The sequence below is a fragment of the Tupaia chinensis genome, unplaced genomic scaffold (genome assembly GCF_000334495.1).
Source record: "Tupaia chinensis unplaced genomic scaffold, TupChi_1.0 Scaffold000182_1, whole genome shotgun sequence".
Lineage (NCBI taxonomy): Eukaryota > Metazoa > Chordata > Mammalia > Scandentia > Tupaiidae > Tupaia > Tupaia belangeri.
Window position 1 is genome coordinate 6,526,800 of NW_006159657.1, and position 14,783 is coordinate 6,541,582.

The window sequence follows — 14,783 nt, forward strand, 5'->3', positions numbered from 1 at the left end:
CTGCTGTGCTCCATCGGGCCAGGCAGTCACATAGATAGACAGGGTGTAGGAAGAGGGAATATAGACGCCACTTCTGTAGGGGAACAGCTATGTCTTGTTGTAAGGAGAGTCGTGAGATGACAGGTAAGATCTGGCCGCCTTTGGAAGATACAGTTGGCCTCGTGCCCTCAGGAGGCTGTGGGCAGCTGGGAGACAGCTGTAAGGCAGATCAGCAGACATGACAGTGTACCCACCATTGAGATAGGTAGGTTCAGGTTACATGAAGTTCCCGACATTGAGAATTTCTTCCTCTGGGACCTCCATGCTCCCTTCTTGACAGTGAACTGTGGCGCCATTGTGTGGGCTTCATCTGCCCCGGCCTTGAGGCCTGTAGACTGGGGAGAAAAGCTGTGACGTACTCTGTTTGCTTGTCTTCCTGTCACCCCAGGGCTCGATCAGTGGAGCCTGGGAGATGGGACAGTCCACCCTCTCAGGACAGTCCCAGGCAATCACAAGTTGCCAGTCTTAGAGTGGCCAGAGCCTGGGGCAGCAGGGGTCAGGCAGGGCCAAGTGGAGCCAGCAGGGCTGGGTCCTCCAGGCTGCCGGTGCTGAGTCATCCAGCTGGCCCCCCTTCCCGGCTGGACCTGTGCCCACTCGGTGACTCAGATGTCTATTTTGGCTCTCCTTTCTTGGTGAGCCTCCTTCCATCTGTCCTCCCAGCCCTGGGGCTGGCTTCTGGGAGCCAGGGTAGGGCTGAGCAAGCCTCCACATCTTTCCCAGGCCTCTGCCTAGCCTCAGCCTCCTGGCATTAAGGCTACTACTTAGGGTGGATAAGAAAGTCTTGTAAACCTCAGTACTGCAGGTGGTCTCCTGAGACCAGCGGCATCAGCTCAACATCCCTGGGAACTTGTTAGAAATGCAGAATCTCGGCATCAGCAGATGACATAATGGCTATGTCACTGGACTCCCACGTAGTCAACCCAGGTTCAAGTCCTGGACCCGGTGGCTTAAACTCACGCCGGGCGCGTGTGCGCGCATGTCCAAGATCCCGAGAGGAGAATGGAGGAGAAGGGATTGCAGTGTGGCCATCCCCCCTGGGGGGTGATTTCTCGCTTTCTGTCTCTCTCTGTCTTTCTGGCGAGCGCATGCGCCCTATAGCAAAAACCTCTCAAAGAAAAAAAAGAAAAAGAAAATAAAAGAAATGCAGAATCTTGGCCCCATCCGAGACCTGCTGAGTCAGAATCTCATTTGAACGAGATCCCTCCATGGCTCACAGTTGAAAACACTGGTCTAGAACATTCAGTAAGAGCTGCTCAGCTCATAGAGCAAGAGGTATTTGTAAAATGGAAAGAACTTTACAGCGAGTCGCCGTATTTTCCACACCCACAGCTCTAGCCAACATTTTCTCACTTGCTATATCGCCCGTATTTCTGGCCAGCCAACCCCCTAACTTTTTGATACCTGAAACTTCCTTTGAAATATGTTAGTATCCTTCACCCAGATACTTCACGTGCAAATCATAATATTCAACATCTGCTTACAGTTGTCTGTTTTTTTTCTTAAAATAAAATCTATCTATATCCAGTGAAATCGTTAATCTTAAGATATCATTTGATGAGTTTTGGTCCATGATTAACTCAGCCTCCTGTGAAGATCCAGAACTTCACCAGGACCCCCAGAAAGTTCCTTTGTGCCCCTTCATGGTCAATCTCAACCCCCGTTTCTCCACGAGACCCTGATCTTGGACTGTTGATTAAAGCTTTGAAAACCTCCTTTTCTCCTGTTCTTCCTGCCCTTAGTCATCCAGTAATTCAGCAATGTACCAACCTCTCAGCTGGGCTAGAAATGAACGCAACTCACCTAGTGCCCTCAAGGAGAGGTGGGATGGGATGGGTAAGCCTGCAAATAAAACTCAGGTTGGACAGTGGGGGGCTCAAGGAAGGACATTCTGGGGGCTTTGTGGGCCTGAGGAGTGGTCCCCAATTCTGTGTGGAGCTCTAGGGCCCACCCTGCGGGAGGGATGGAGGAAAGGGATGTCCGAGTCGAAGACATGAGAGGCCTTGGCATGGCGACTGAGGCTGGATGTGGTTGGGTGGGCAGGAGGGGCTCCCATGGAGGAACCCGCACGTGCAGAAGTCCAGCAGTGTGACAACGCGTGGTGTTTGGGGACAGCATGGATTTCTGCTCTGCTCGATTGGAGGGTCATAGAGGTCAGGGGATGGAGGTAGGAAGAGCTAGGGAAATGAGTGTGGATGATCAGTCAGAACTGTGTGTCATGATGAGGACTTGGGGTTTTAACATGACCGTGCTGGGGGCCTGACCGTGCTGGGAGCCAGCAAGACTCCACAGCAGGGCAATGAGTGAACCTTCATCCGTTCACCCCCAGACTTGTTTTGGAGGATCTTAGGCTGAAAGCAGGATAGGTCAGCTAGGGGAGGATGGTGGCTCTGAAAAGCCACGGCAGACACCCAGGCAGGCACAGATGGTAGCTGGGTCAGGACATGGGCTCTGTACACTCAGACATCCAAACCCAGGAAGGGGAGTGGACCGGGGAAGGGCTCATGTGTGTGCTCCAGGAGAGGAAGCAGGTCTTGAGCAGGGAGGCAGTTTGCACAGCTGGTGGGCGGCGGCCACAGATGGCCAGTGTTTGCACAGCTCGGCAAGTCTCTCACTATTGGGCATTTGGGTTCTTCTACCCAGTAGTAAGATAACAGCTTGAGGCACTGTATTAATTTACATGATTCTCACAGGGGGCAGGGTGATCGGTCTCCTGCCTCCTTGGGTTATTGCAAGGACCATGTAAATTAAGGAGCCTCCCTCTGGATTCTGGCACTTGAATGTGAATCCCCTGTCACCCAGGAGCTTGTTAAAAACCCAGATTGCTGAGTCTTGCCCTGGGGATTTCTGAAAGTAGGTCTGGGTGGGACCCAGGCATTTGCATTTCGAGGTCCAGGAGCTGCCAGGCTGGCGCTGGGCCCCTTTGAGAACCACTGCCCCAGCATAGTGCTCTGCCTCCTCATCCCTTCCTGCTGGCTGTTCTGGCTGTGGAGAGGGAGGAGCCACAGAAAACCCAACTGGAACTAAAAGTGGAATCCAAAGTAGAGAGGTGTGGGGGACTCAGAGAACGTCTGACAGACCTGAATGCTGAAAGATGCAGACGGGGTCCCCAGAGGTAACGGATGACCTGTCTAGAGAATCAGGGCCTTGATCTGTTGCACCAAATTAGTTGAAGCCACAGGATTTCGGGCCAGATCTTGTGGGGCCAAACTCAGAGGCCAGTACAGCTGCTCCTGGATGTACCATGGGTGATAAACCCTTCATCAGTTGAAATACGTCAAGTCAAAAGTACGTTTAATGCACCTCACCTAGAGAACAGCGTAGTCTGGCCCGCCTTGAACGATCTCGGAATCCTGATCGGCCTCCCGGTGGGCAAACCATCGGACTCAAAGCTCATTCTATAAAATTTCGAATTCAGTACTGAGAATTCAAGTCAGGTTTCTCCTGACTCTGTATCATTGTCACACCATCACAAAGTCAAGAAATCCTAGGTTGAACATTGGGGACCATCTGTGTCGTTGCCAAAGGACCCATCTTTCTGTCTGCGTAAATCAGACACCCCCTCAGCCTTCAGCCAAGACTAGTCTGAAGTGCTTTCATTCCTGCATGTGTGACAGACCAACACAGAAGCCACCTCCACCGCACTGGGGCCAGGAGTTGCGCGTCTGTGAGGCCGGGCAGGCCTGCCCGCAGCTCTGTCTTTTGTGAGCAGTGACTTACACCAGAGGTGTAGGAAGGAATGTCGTCTGGATCTTTATCTAGGGGCCTGTTTTCTGTTTTCCTTCTGTGCCTTAGGGTGTTGTGGGGTCTCATATAAGAGGGATTAACCAGCTTCTTCTTTTTTTTTTTTTTAAGTCCTATCTATTTTTTTATTTTTTAGGTTTTTGCCATAGGGTTCTTATGCTCACCGGAAAGACAGTGAAAGGGAAAGTGAGACACCCACTGCCCCCGCCAGCCCCCAGTGATTCACACTGTAGTCCCTTCTCCTCCATTCTCCTCTTGGGATGTTGGGCACTCATGTAGTCATGCCTGGTGAGAGTTTCAGATTACCACATTAGGGATTTGAACCGCAGCCAGCCATGTAGGAGTTCAGTGCTTTAACCACCATGACACCCTCTGGCCCCTTAAAAATCCTATCTTTAAAGAATCTCTCTGTGTTGCAGCCCTCCCACATCAGCCTTCCGATTAGGTGGGATAATGGGCATGTGCTACCGTTGCATGGGCCTTTAGAGCAGTCCAGGAATTGAACCTGGGCCTTCCATGTAGCCTCAGCCTGCTAGCAGCAGTGTCCAACATGTGCTCCCACAGCTGGGCCTTTATAATTATTATATTTTTAGAATTATTTACTCAATGTTATTTATTTTTATTATTAAATTCAATCTGACCAGAGAGAGAAAGAGAGAAGAGTGAGAAAGCAAGCTGTCAGGTCCAGGACTCAAACCGTGGTCGGCCATGTGGGAGTCCAGCACCTTAGCCACCATGCCACCTACCAGCCCCTGTAATTAATGTTATTTTGCTAATAATCCTCCCATTTCTTGAACTTCTGCTCCCTGCCAGGCACTGTTCTAAGTACTCACCATGTTTTATCTCATTGAATCTTCACCACTGTGAGCATGTCCAACGTCCCACCGCTAACAGGTGGCAGAGTTGGGATTCAACACCCTCCCAGCCTCTGTGCCTCCCATGGAAGACAGCCCCACCCCTTCTTTCTCTGGCACCCCATTTTTCCTTTGTAGCAGCGGTCACCGTTTATAGTTCTGTATTTATTTGCATTTGGTTTGTGTATTTTCCATCTCCACAAAGGTGAGACTCTGCATGGGTTGGGGACCTCGATGTCTCATTTGCAAATCTCCCCAGCTCTTAGCCCTCATCCTGCCACATAGGCAGGTCCTCCCCACATATTTGCCCGAGAAATAAATGAGTCATTGATAGCTGTGCTCTATCCCCTCCTCCTTCCCTGCCAGCATCTCAGGCTTTCCCAGCAGGTAGGACTGGAGTTGCCTTTGATTGCCTGATTACCCACACTGCCCCTGGGAGTGGGCAGCAAGATATCGACTCTTGCGGAAGAAAGGAAGAAAAACTCGCTGGCAACGCCTACAAAGCACACGCACCACCTCCTCCACTAGTGATGTTGCCACCTTAGGCGGGGCGCTTTCCAGCTTTCCACACAGCTCCTGTGCGCCGCAGGCCACTTGTCCCTCCTGACAATCCTGTGAGGGAGGCCACGGGTTTCCATCTTCCAGATGTGAATACTGAGACTTTGAGATGAAGGGACTTGTCCAAGGTCATTCACCTAGACGATAGCAGAGCTAGGATTTGAACCCAGATTCATCTGGCTCCATAGTCTGAAATTACCCTGCAAGATTGGTCTGGAAGGTAGGGGCCATACATCTGCCCCATGAACAACATGGGTTTGACCTGTGTGGGCCCACTTCCATGCAGATCGTTTTCAGTAAATATTGGGAAATACGGTAGAGTGCTGGACATGTATTTTTCTTCCTAATGCTTTTCTTTTCTTTCTTTCTTTTTTTTTTTTTTTAAGAATTATTTATTTAATTTTATTTATTATTGTTATTGTTTTAATTTGAACAGAGAGAGAAAAGGAAAGTGAGAGAGCAAGCTGTCAGGTCCAGGCCTTGAGCTATGGTCAGCCATGAGGGAGTCCAGTGACTTAACCACCACATCATCTGTTGGCCCCCTGTTGCTTTTCTTAATAACATTATGTTTTCTTTTGCTCACTTTGCTCTAAGAATACGGTATATAATACTACGCACAAACTAAAAAGAAGGCGGGAGCATAGTGAAATAGGAGGAATTTAATTTGAGCCAATGAGCTCAGGAACATTGGGAAGAAGAAAGGGTGGGAACCTGCTATAAAGTCTGTAATCCTTCGTACCATCACAGTTTCTTTTCATTTCTTTTTTCCTTTCTTTTCTCTTCCTTTACCTGCCCCTCTTCTGAGAGAGAGAGAGAGAGAGAGAGAGAGAGAGAGAGAGAGAGCACTCTTCATAGAGTGAGGTCGCCCTTGCAATCCTTTCTTCTCCATTTCCACCTCCCCTCCTCTCTTTGGTCACCGTGATATGGTTTGTTTGAAAATGGGGGAAAATGCTTGTTTCTTTTTATTTTTTTCCCCCCAAAACTGACTTTGCTCGAACTGGTCGTAGTCGGAAATGAACTGAAAGGCTGTGTTGGTAGCTGCAGGGCCGACGGTGGGTTTGGATCTCTGGCTTGGCTGATAGGACACTCAGGCGTGCGGAGGACCTTGACAAGCTGGAGGGTTGGGGGAAGGGGTCCTATCTGTGTGCTGAGAGCCTATGGAGGGTGTGGCCCTCTCCCTCCCTCTCTTCCTCTTGTGTTCATGAGTGGGCTATCATGAATAAGCACTAACTTGTTTTGAGTAGCATCTTCTCATCAGTGACACCAAGACGTTTTTCTATCTCTGTTTCCCAGTGTCTGCACGAAGGTGTGTATTCAAACCAAAATGTAGGTGGTACGTTTCACTCTGTTGTACGCATCACCCTTGGCAAGCTCGATCTATTCCCTTCTTTGACCAGTGGGAGCCATTTGGGGTCACTTCTGAACCTTTTAACAATCCTACAGCTCTTCAGTTTTCCCACTGTAGGATCCAACAAGAACTTAAAGATAAGTTCCAGGCTTATCTTTCTATTTCCCACCCACCAACTTTGCCAAGAAAAATCTGGACGTTTAAACAAAAACAAAGTTTTAGTGCCCTAGTCCCACCTTAAACCAGCTTAATCAGAAACTTTGTGGGGTGGAGCCTGGGATATAGTGTTTTTAAAAAGTGCTCCCAGCCTGGACAGACATCTACTTAAGGAGCAAGTATTTCTGTGAGCAGGCTCTCTGATTGCTTTGTGTCTGCAAATTTGGGACATTGATGACATCCTTGTCTGCAGATCTCAGTGATGCACAGGGACCACCCTTCCCTTCGCTGAGGCCCGAGTTGCAGAATTGAGACCTTGGTGTGCCTGCACTGGAAACTGACCTCCGTCTCCCCCACGCTCTGTCATGAGGTCCCTTTCCCAGCTGGCCTGGTCTTAAGCTGGGCATCTTTGTTCTTTGGGGAATGAGGTTCCTGGATAGTGTGTTTAGAATTGTCAGAGACTTCCTGTTGCCCCTAGGGAAGGAAACCAAAATGTCTTACGTGGCTGTCATTGTAAACTCGGTATCGTCTCCAGTGTGGACTGGCCAGGCCTCTCTGAGTTCCTGTAGTAGGTGATTATTATTTTTTTTTCTTAAAGAATTATTTTTGATTTTATTTATTATTGTTTTTAATGTTTGCTATAGGGCACATGTGATCACCAGAGACAGACAGAGAGTGGGAAAGTGAGAAAGCAAGGGCCAGGTCTGGGACTTGAACCATGAGTCCAACCAACCACTGGATTATAGAGTTGGCCATGTAGAGTCCAGTGCCCTAACCACCACACCACCTGCTGGCCCTTGCTGATGTGCTGGGAATGCCTGGCCTGTCCTCTGCTCCTCCGGGGAGGCCAGTTGACCATCTTCCTGAGGGCAGCCTGCCCTGATCCTGGTAGAGTGTGCTAGCCCTCACTATCATGTGGTTTCATTGTCAGTGTTTACCCGCTATCTGGGCACATGTCGCAGTCGCGGTTTGCTGTTCGTTGTGTGTGATCATTTGATTGATGTCTGTCATTAGAGCCTGACTGGAGTGCACATCCATTCTCTACTTCTAGTAATGGGCCTTTGGGCAAGTCATTTCACCCGTTCCTCAGTTTCTTTAACCGCGAGATGGGGGTGATACCTTCACTGATCTGTAAGGAGGTTAGAAGTAAGTGAGGTAATTTGTGTGAAGGTTGTAGAATTACAGCGAGCAGGGAGCATTAGCAGGTGTCCGCGGTCACCCTCACTCATTCCACAGGCTTCATGAAGGCAGTCGTGTGGCCATTCAGATTTGTGCACATGGTGTGTGCTGTGGAGTCGGTGTGTGCATGGGTGAGTGATGAGTGACGTGGAGAAAACGGTGCTGCTCCATTCACAGGGTTCTGTAGGGTAAGAGAGAGAGCAACTGCGTAGTGCTTCGTAGAGTGCCTGGCACCTAGTAGATGCTCAGGAACCATGTGTTCAGTGACTGAGTGAAGTGGGACAAAATATTAGCACCAGCTCACAGGGTTTTGGAGGGGGTATGAGATGAGACAGGTGTTGTGGTTCCAAGCATAGACACTCAAGAAGTATTTATTAAGTGAAACTGGAGGAGCCGTCGTAAGTGTTTCCCAAGGGCTCAGAAGAGGAATCCATCCAGCTGGTGATGGTTCTTCTTAGGATTAGTGGTCATATAACTGCTCCTGGCCGAGCCCTGGCGTAGACACAAGGTTAATCATTCGCTTCCCTTTTTCTCCCTGCCCTGTGCTTTCTCTCTGCTAGAATCCCTGCCCGGAATCCAGTGCCTCCTTCCTTTCCAGGATCACCTTCTGGTGGATCACAGGGTAAGGCTGGGCCCCCCAGACCGCAGGCTGCTGGTGAGTGATGGATGGATGGCATTCAGCCTCCACCACCCTCTCCTTCATTCCCTCCATCCCTCCTCTGCACGGTTGTGTCCTGAGTCCCTGTGCTGCCCTTGTAACCTCAGAGGTTCAACCCTGTCTCCCAAATTCACGAACTCGATTTGGTGAATGCATTAGATAAATAATACATGCACACTTAGGAAATGTGAGTAAAAGAAGTATCTGTAGGGGGACCAGCAGTTAGCATAATGGCTATGTCGCTGGACTCCCATGTAGTTGAGGGCAGTTTGCGTCCTGGACCCGGTGGCTTAAACTCATGCCGGGTGCATGTGTGCATGCGTGCCCAAGGTCCTGAGAGGAGAATGGAGGAGAAGGGATTGCAGCATGGTCATCCCTCCTCGGGAGTGATTTCTCACTTTCTGTCTTTCTGGCGAGCACGTGCACCCTATAGCTAAAACATCTCCAAAAAAAAAAGCACCTGTAGATTCAGAACAAGGAAACCCTGAGGCAACCACTGTCAGTATCCGATGCGGTTCCTTCTGTCCCGGCCTTGCTCTGCATGTCTTTTTCTGCCCACTGTCCACATCTTAGTGGGAATTATTTGAGTTCATTTTCCCCTAATAAGCATCAACTTTGTCTTTACAAACATTTTATAGACATCTTTTTATTTATGTACTTATTTTTTGCTACAGGGTGCTTGCCCTCGCCAAAGAGAGGGGATGGGGGGACAGTGAGAAATCTTCCCCCAGGGGGAATTCGCCGTGCTGCAGTCCCTTCTCTCTCATTCTCCTCTTGGGATTTTGGGTGCACACACAGATGTATCCAGCGTGATTTATAAACTGATGGGTCTAGGACTTGAACCACTGGAATCTAGCTACCGATTGGCCCATTCATTGTTGTTTTTAATTGCCAGAAGGCATATATGCTGACCAGAGAGAGAGGGCGAGGAAGAGTGCTTCTCCCAGCAGGGTGCGCTCATGCCGCACTGCCTTCTTCTCTGTCCTGCCATCCTGTCTGGACTTTGGGCATATACACAGATATGCCTGGTGTGTTTCTCAAGCACCTGAGGCTGGGATTTCCTCTGTCAGCCTTGTAGGATCTGGCTCCCTTAACCATTAGGCCAGCCCACAAACATCTCTATTTAATTATGTATTTTTTAAGGTTTGTTCATTTCTTCCATGAGAGACAAGTACTCCCAAAAGGGTCTCGAAGCTGAAATCCATTCCCGGATGCAGCCAGCCCTGATCACAGGCTGTGTGTGTGTGCCTGGCATGGACAGGGAGGCCCCACGGCGTGAACCCGGGACCTCCCACTGTGGGTCTAGTATCAGAGAGCATTCTGTTACTGCCATACCACTGGTTGGCTGCAGATTAAGTATTTTTAATAATTCTTTTCCACAGTATTAAAGAACATCACTGGACAGTTGGGTAATTCGAAATGTAATTTGATACAGGTTACTACATCTGAGTAACATTTTGTTTTTGAACATTGCACTCCAGTTACGTAGAGTTCAAGAGCCGTCCTCGTTTTCAGAGGGATACATGCAAATATTTAGGGGTAAAGGTTTATAGAATCTGTAGCTTACTCTATGATGGTTCAGAAAAAAATGGCATGCGCTCATATGTATGCATGTATGGACGGAGACGGAGGAGTGATGCTGCAGGTGTGGCAGACGTGGGCAGTGGTGCACGGAGCCAGCTCTTTGTGCGATCCATGTGTTTTCTCTGTAAGTTTGCCATTACTTTAAAATGACCAATGAAAATAATTAGGTTCAGTTTTTATTAAGAAAATGTTCCGACACATAGAAAGATGAGTAGAAGAAAACTTAATACATTTGAGCTGATCCTGTACCCTTGAGGTTAATGAAGCTGGATTCCACATAGCCAACCACGGTTCAGATCCCAGCCCTAGTGGCTTTAAAACACACTGGACACACGTGCATGCCCAAAATCCCGACGGGGAGAAGTGGAGAAGGGATTGTGGTGGGACCACTCCCTAAGGGGTAGAGGGTGCTTTTTCCCTCTCCCTCAGGCTCTCTCAGGCAAGTGCACCTGCCCTCTAGTAATTTTAAAAAAAAGAAAGAAAGAGAAAGAAAGAAAGAAAGAAAGAAAGAAAGAAAGAAAGAAAGAAAGAAGTAAGTCAAGAAATGCATTGATTGTTAATACTTTTTCATTTTAGCTTTTTTTTTTTTTTTTTTTAAATAGGGTTTTACTTTCTCATGACCCAGCTGGGACTACAGATATGTACTGCCATACCCTGGTCTTTTTCAGACAGGGGCTTTCTGTGTTGCTTAGGCCAGCCTGTGTACCTGATCCTCCTGCTTCAGCCTCCCCAAGTTGCCAAGATTACAGACAGATGCCACTGTGCCTGGCCTTGAGGTTGGAGAGACCGGGTATTGAACCTGGGCCTCTTGTGTGGTCCCAGCCTGTGGAACAGTGTCTTAGCGATGCACGCCTCTGTGGCTGGGTCACATTAGCCATTTTTTTCATTTAAAATTTAAAAAGCAAATTGGAGCCATCCTGATACTCTCCTCCGAAATATTCTGTATATATTTCTGGAAGAAATAAAGCTGTTCTTCCCTGGCTAACGTGACACAGTTAGCAGTAATGTGCCCTGGGTTCCCCCAGCTCTGTGGCTGCCTGCCACCACAGGGGCAGCCATGCTGTGGAGGGCACCCCATCGTCTTCTTCCTCCTCTTGTCAACTCATCAACTACCCCTCTGTGTCTTGGCCCCAGGTTGATGGTCCGGGGCTACCGCCAGCCACTGGAGGGAAGCGACCTCTGGTCCCTAAACAAGGAGGACACATCAGAAGAAGTTGTCCCTGTTTTGGTGAGGAACTGGAAGAAGGAGTATGCCAAGTACAGGAAGTAAGTGTGGGCTCTCTTGCACTCCCAGAACAACCCAGTCACCTCTGTCCCACCGCTGGCCTGCTTCTGGGTTGGGGCCCCACAGTGCTGCCTCTTCCTGGCTTTGTGGGTCCTGGGCAAGTCGCTTCCCTTCTCCAGGCCACAGTTAGCTCATCTGCCAAGTGGGCTAGAGTCTTCCAGGTAGTTACGGCAATTTGGGTAGAACAGGAGAGGGAGGATGTCAGTTGAGCTGGTGATGGATTGATTGCCACACCCCACGTAAGTGTGCTCCTGGGCAGGGGGTCACGGCCCCTCCCTGAGTCAGTCTCATCTATCAAGAGATAGATCTTGAGTATCTGGTGTCCTAAGCGTTTCTGCTGTTTTAAGTCCTTCTGTTTGGAATTCCATGGCAACCACTTCATGACGGTTCGGCCAAAGAAGGCTCCCCTGGAGGGGGTCAGCCCAGTGCTGGATTTTAGACTGAGCCCCACCCCCTCTGCCATCGCTTTGTTTTTGTTTTTAGGAATCAGGCTGGGGTTTCTCCATCATGTACTTATTGCAGCTCGTCTGAAATGTCACCCATTGTACAATGTGTCTTACAGCAGGGGCTCTTCAAAAAGTAGAAAAATTTGTATTATGAAAATCCTCTGCATGGCTTAAAAGTCTTTTGGCCCCCAAATAAACTCATGCCTTCATCCATTTTCTTTCCCACAAGCTTTTTGAAGCCCCCTGGTGTTATGTACCAAAGAAAGAAAAACAGTGCCAGTTACACAAGGACACGTCCTTGATTTGAGTCTGGTCCAGGGCAGCCAGAGTGTGCAGTCGTCATGGATCTCTTGGGAACAGGGGGCTGTGCCACAGGAGAGTGGAGAGGCTGTTACTGTACCCGTTACTTGGTTTGGGATAGGCTCATTTTGAGCTCTGGAGCTGACTGGTGATAAGGCCACCTGCCGTGTGTGGGGTTCCCCACAGACCAGTTGTCCATACAGGAAAGTGCACCAACTCTAAGTCTTGATTCCTTTGCCAGGACTCCCTGGGTATCAGATCTTCATAAATCCAGGGGGTGAGTGGAGTTTGAGATGTCTTAGTGGTGGCCAGTAGGACAGTCCAGAGACCTGGTCACTCTGGGCTGGTTGGCCATTTGGGGTGGCCATTGCAGGGGGAGAGGTTGTCTTACAGGAGGCAGATAGAGCAGAGCTTGAGCCTCTGGCCAGGCATAGTGAGGAAACAGCCCATGTCTGTGACCGGTTGAAGGCCTTGGTTGGCAGAGGTAGGGTCCCCGTATATTAATTGGGCTTCTTCGGAGACAGAACTAATAGGTTGGTTGGATGGATGAGTGGATGGATAGATAGATAGGTGAAGGGGAATTTGTTAGGGAAATCAACTCACACGAGATGGAGCTGGAGAAGTACTACCTAGACCATCTGCAAATTGAAGATCCTAGGATGCCAACTGCATGGCTCAGCCTAAGATTGAGGCCTCAGGATCAGGGAAGCCAATGGTGAATTCTCAGTCCAAGGCCGAAGAACCTGGGAGGTCACTGGTGTGAGCTCCATAATCTAAAGGCTGGAGAACCTGGAGCTCTGATGTCCAAAGGCAGGAGAAGAAGGGCATCTCAACTGCAGGAGAGGATGAATATGCCCTCTCTTTGCTGTTTTGTTGTATGTGGGCCTCAGCCGATTGGACAGTGCCCACCCACACCCGGTGAGGGCAGATCTTCCTTGCTTAGTTTGATTCAGACATCACTGTCTTCTGGAAACACCATACAGACACACCTAGGAAAATTGCTTTACCAGCTATCTGGGCATCCCTTAACCTGGTCACATTGACTCCTAAAACCAACCATAGTCCCTTGGTTTCAGCCTCTCCTGCAGCATCCTCCCCAATGGGGCCTCTTTGTTGGTATGGGCTTCATGCTCCTCATGGCTCACACCTGGCCGACTACATGGCTGGCCTTTTTCCTGCAGTGGTTGGCAAGTGGTGCCCACCTTGGTGTTCCCAGACCTTACCAGACCAACTAGTTGCTGGAGACATCTTGGGAATTGTGGTTGCTTGCAACATGGCTCCTTGGGAAGGGGACAGAGTTTGAACCTAGCTCTTAACCGATCCATTCAGCAGATAAAATTGACAGGTGCTTTTATGCCAGGGCTGTTTGGACCCTGGGGCTTCAGAGACTGTAACAAAACAGATAGGGTCCTTATTTGGTGGCTTTTACACTCAGAGAGGGCGTGGGAGGCTGACAGACATTGATGAGAAAGTTTGAAGACTGATAGTGTTAGGGCGAGATTAGGAGGGGTGGGAGAGCTGTTTGAGAAGCAGTGGTCAGGGAGGCTTTCTGAGAAGGTGACGTCTGAGCGGGGACAGCATCAAAGGAGTGAGCAGCTTGCGTGTCTGGGGGAGCAGCAGCAGTGCAGAGGTCCTGAGGTGTGCAGGGAGTGGCAGAGGGCCCGTGGGGCTTGTGCAGTGGGTGGGGGGAGAATGGGAGGACACGAGCAGGTGGTGTCTACAGGGGCTCACAGGCTGTGCAGGAGAGCAGGGGTGGGTTCTGGTGCCATTAGAAGACAGGCAGGTTTCACAGGCGGCGGTGGCATGACGTGACCTGAGATGTTTCACAACAACATCCACTGCCCTGGAGATGGTGGATCGTGGGAATGAGAATGCAGTCCCAGAAACCAGGGTTGGGCCTCCGGGCTGCTTGTAAGCTTCCTTCATGCCCCACTGGCAACTTCTGTTTCTATGCAGAAATGGTTTTCTGAGAAGTCATTGAGATAAATGTCATCAGATAAGCTGAGCCCTGGTCCTGGGTAAGCCCCAGGCGGATTCGAGTTGTGGGAGTTGTGTCGTTTGTCCAGGCGTGGCCCCAGGCTGGACGCAGCACCTCGAGGGGTGTGGCTCTGTCCCTGCTCTGGCTCTGTCCCTGCTCTGGCCTTTAGGGATGCTCAGCCTGGAGGGGAAAGGCGGTTACCACCTTGGGACACTGACAGATGGTCACTCGCTTTATTCCCAGGGGCATAGGCCAGATCTGGCACCCACGCCGCTGTGGACAGAAGGTGCTAGGAGAGTCCTGTTCTAGGCCAGAATTTCTTGGTGTGGGCCCTCACGCCAAGTCCCTTCGGCTAAGGCATGGAATACAACTGCTGCACTCAGGGAGAAGAGCTCTAGGGATCTCTCTTGGTCCCTTTAGCTCCCTTCCTCACGCCTGGGTGACTCCCCTCAAAAGTCAGGTCTGCACTTCCTCCCTAGTCCTACCCATGGGTTTGGACGTCCTGCGCCTCCTTGGTTTGTGTTAAAGGGTCTTATGCTCTCTAACCTATGACCACCGCACTCTAAAGCCATTTTGAACTGTGGTTCCTACAGACGTGAGGATAAGATGCTTCAGCCACTCTGGAAAGAGTTTGGCAGTTTTTCAAAAAAGTGAAAA

The 14,783-nt window shown here is 49.8% G+C and overlaps 1 protein-coding gene across 1 annotated transcript in view; it reads left to right on the forward strand.

Annotated features, from left to right (window-relative positions):
• Positions 1-14,783, forward strand: part of ABCC1 (ATP binding cassette subfamily C member 1 (ABCC1 blood group)) — a 131,602-nt gene that overhangs the window by 30,554 nt on the left and 86,265 nt on the right. Inside the window, exons 7-8 of the mRNA XM_027771057.1 lie at positions 8,436-8,497; positions 11,252-11,383. Coding sequence (XP_027626858.1) covers positions 8,436-8,497; positions 11,252-11,383 — 194 coding nt within the window. The remainder of the gene's footprint in view (positions 1-8,435; positions 8,498-11,251; positions 11,384-14,783) is intronic.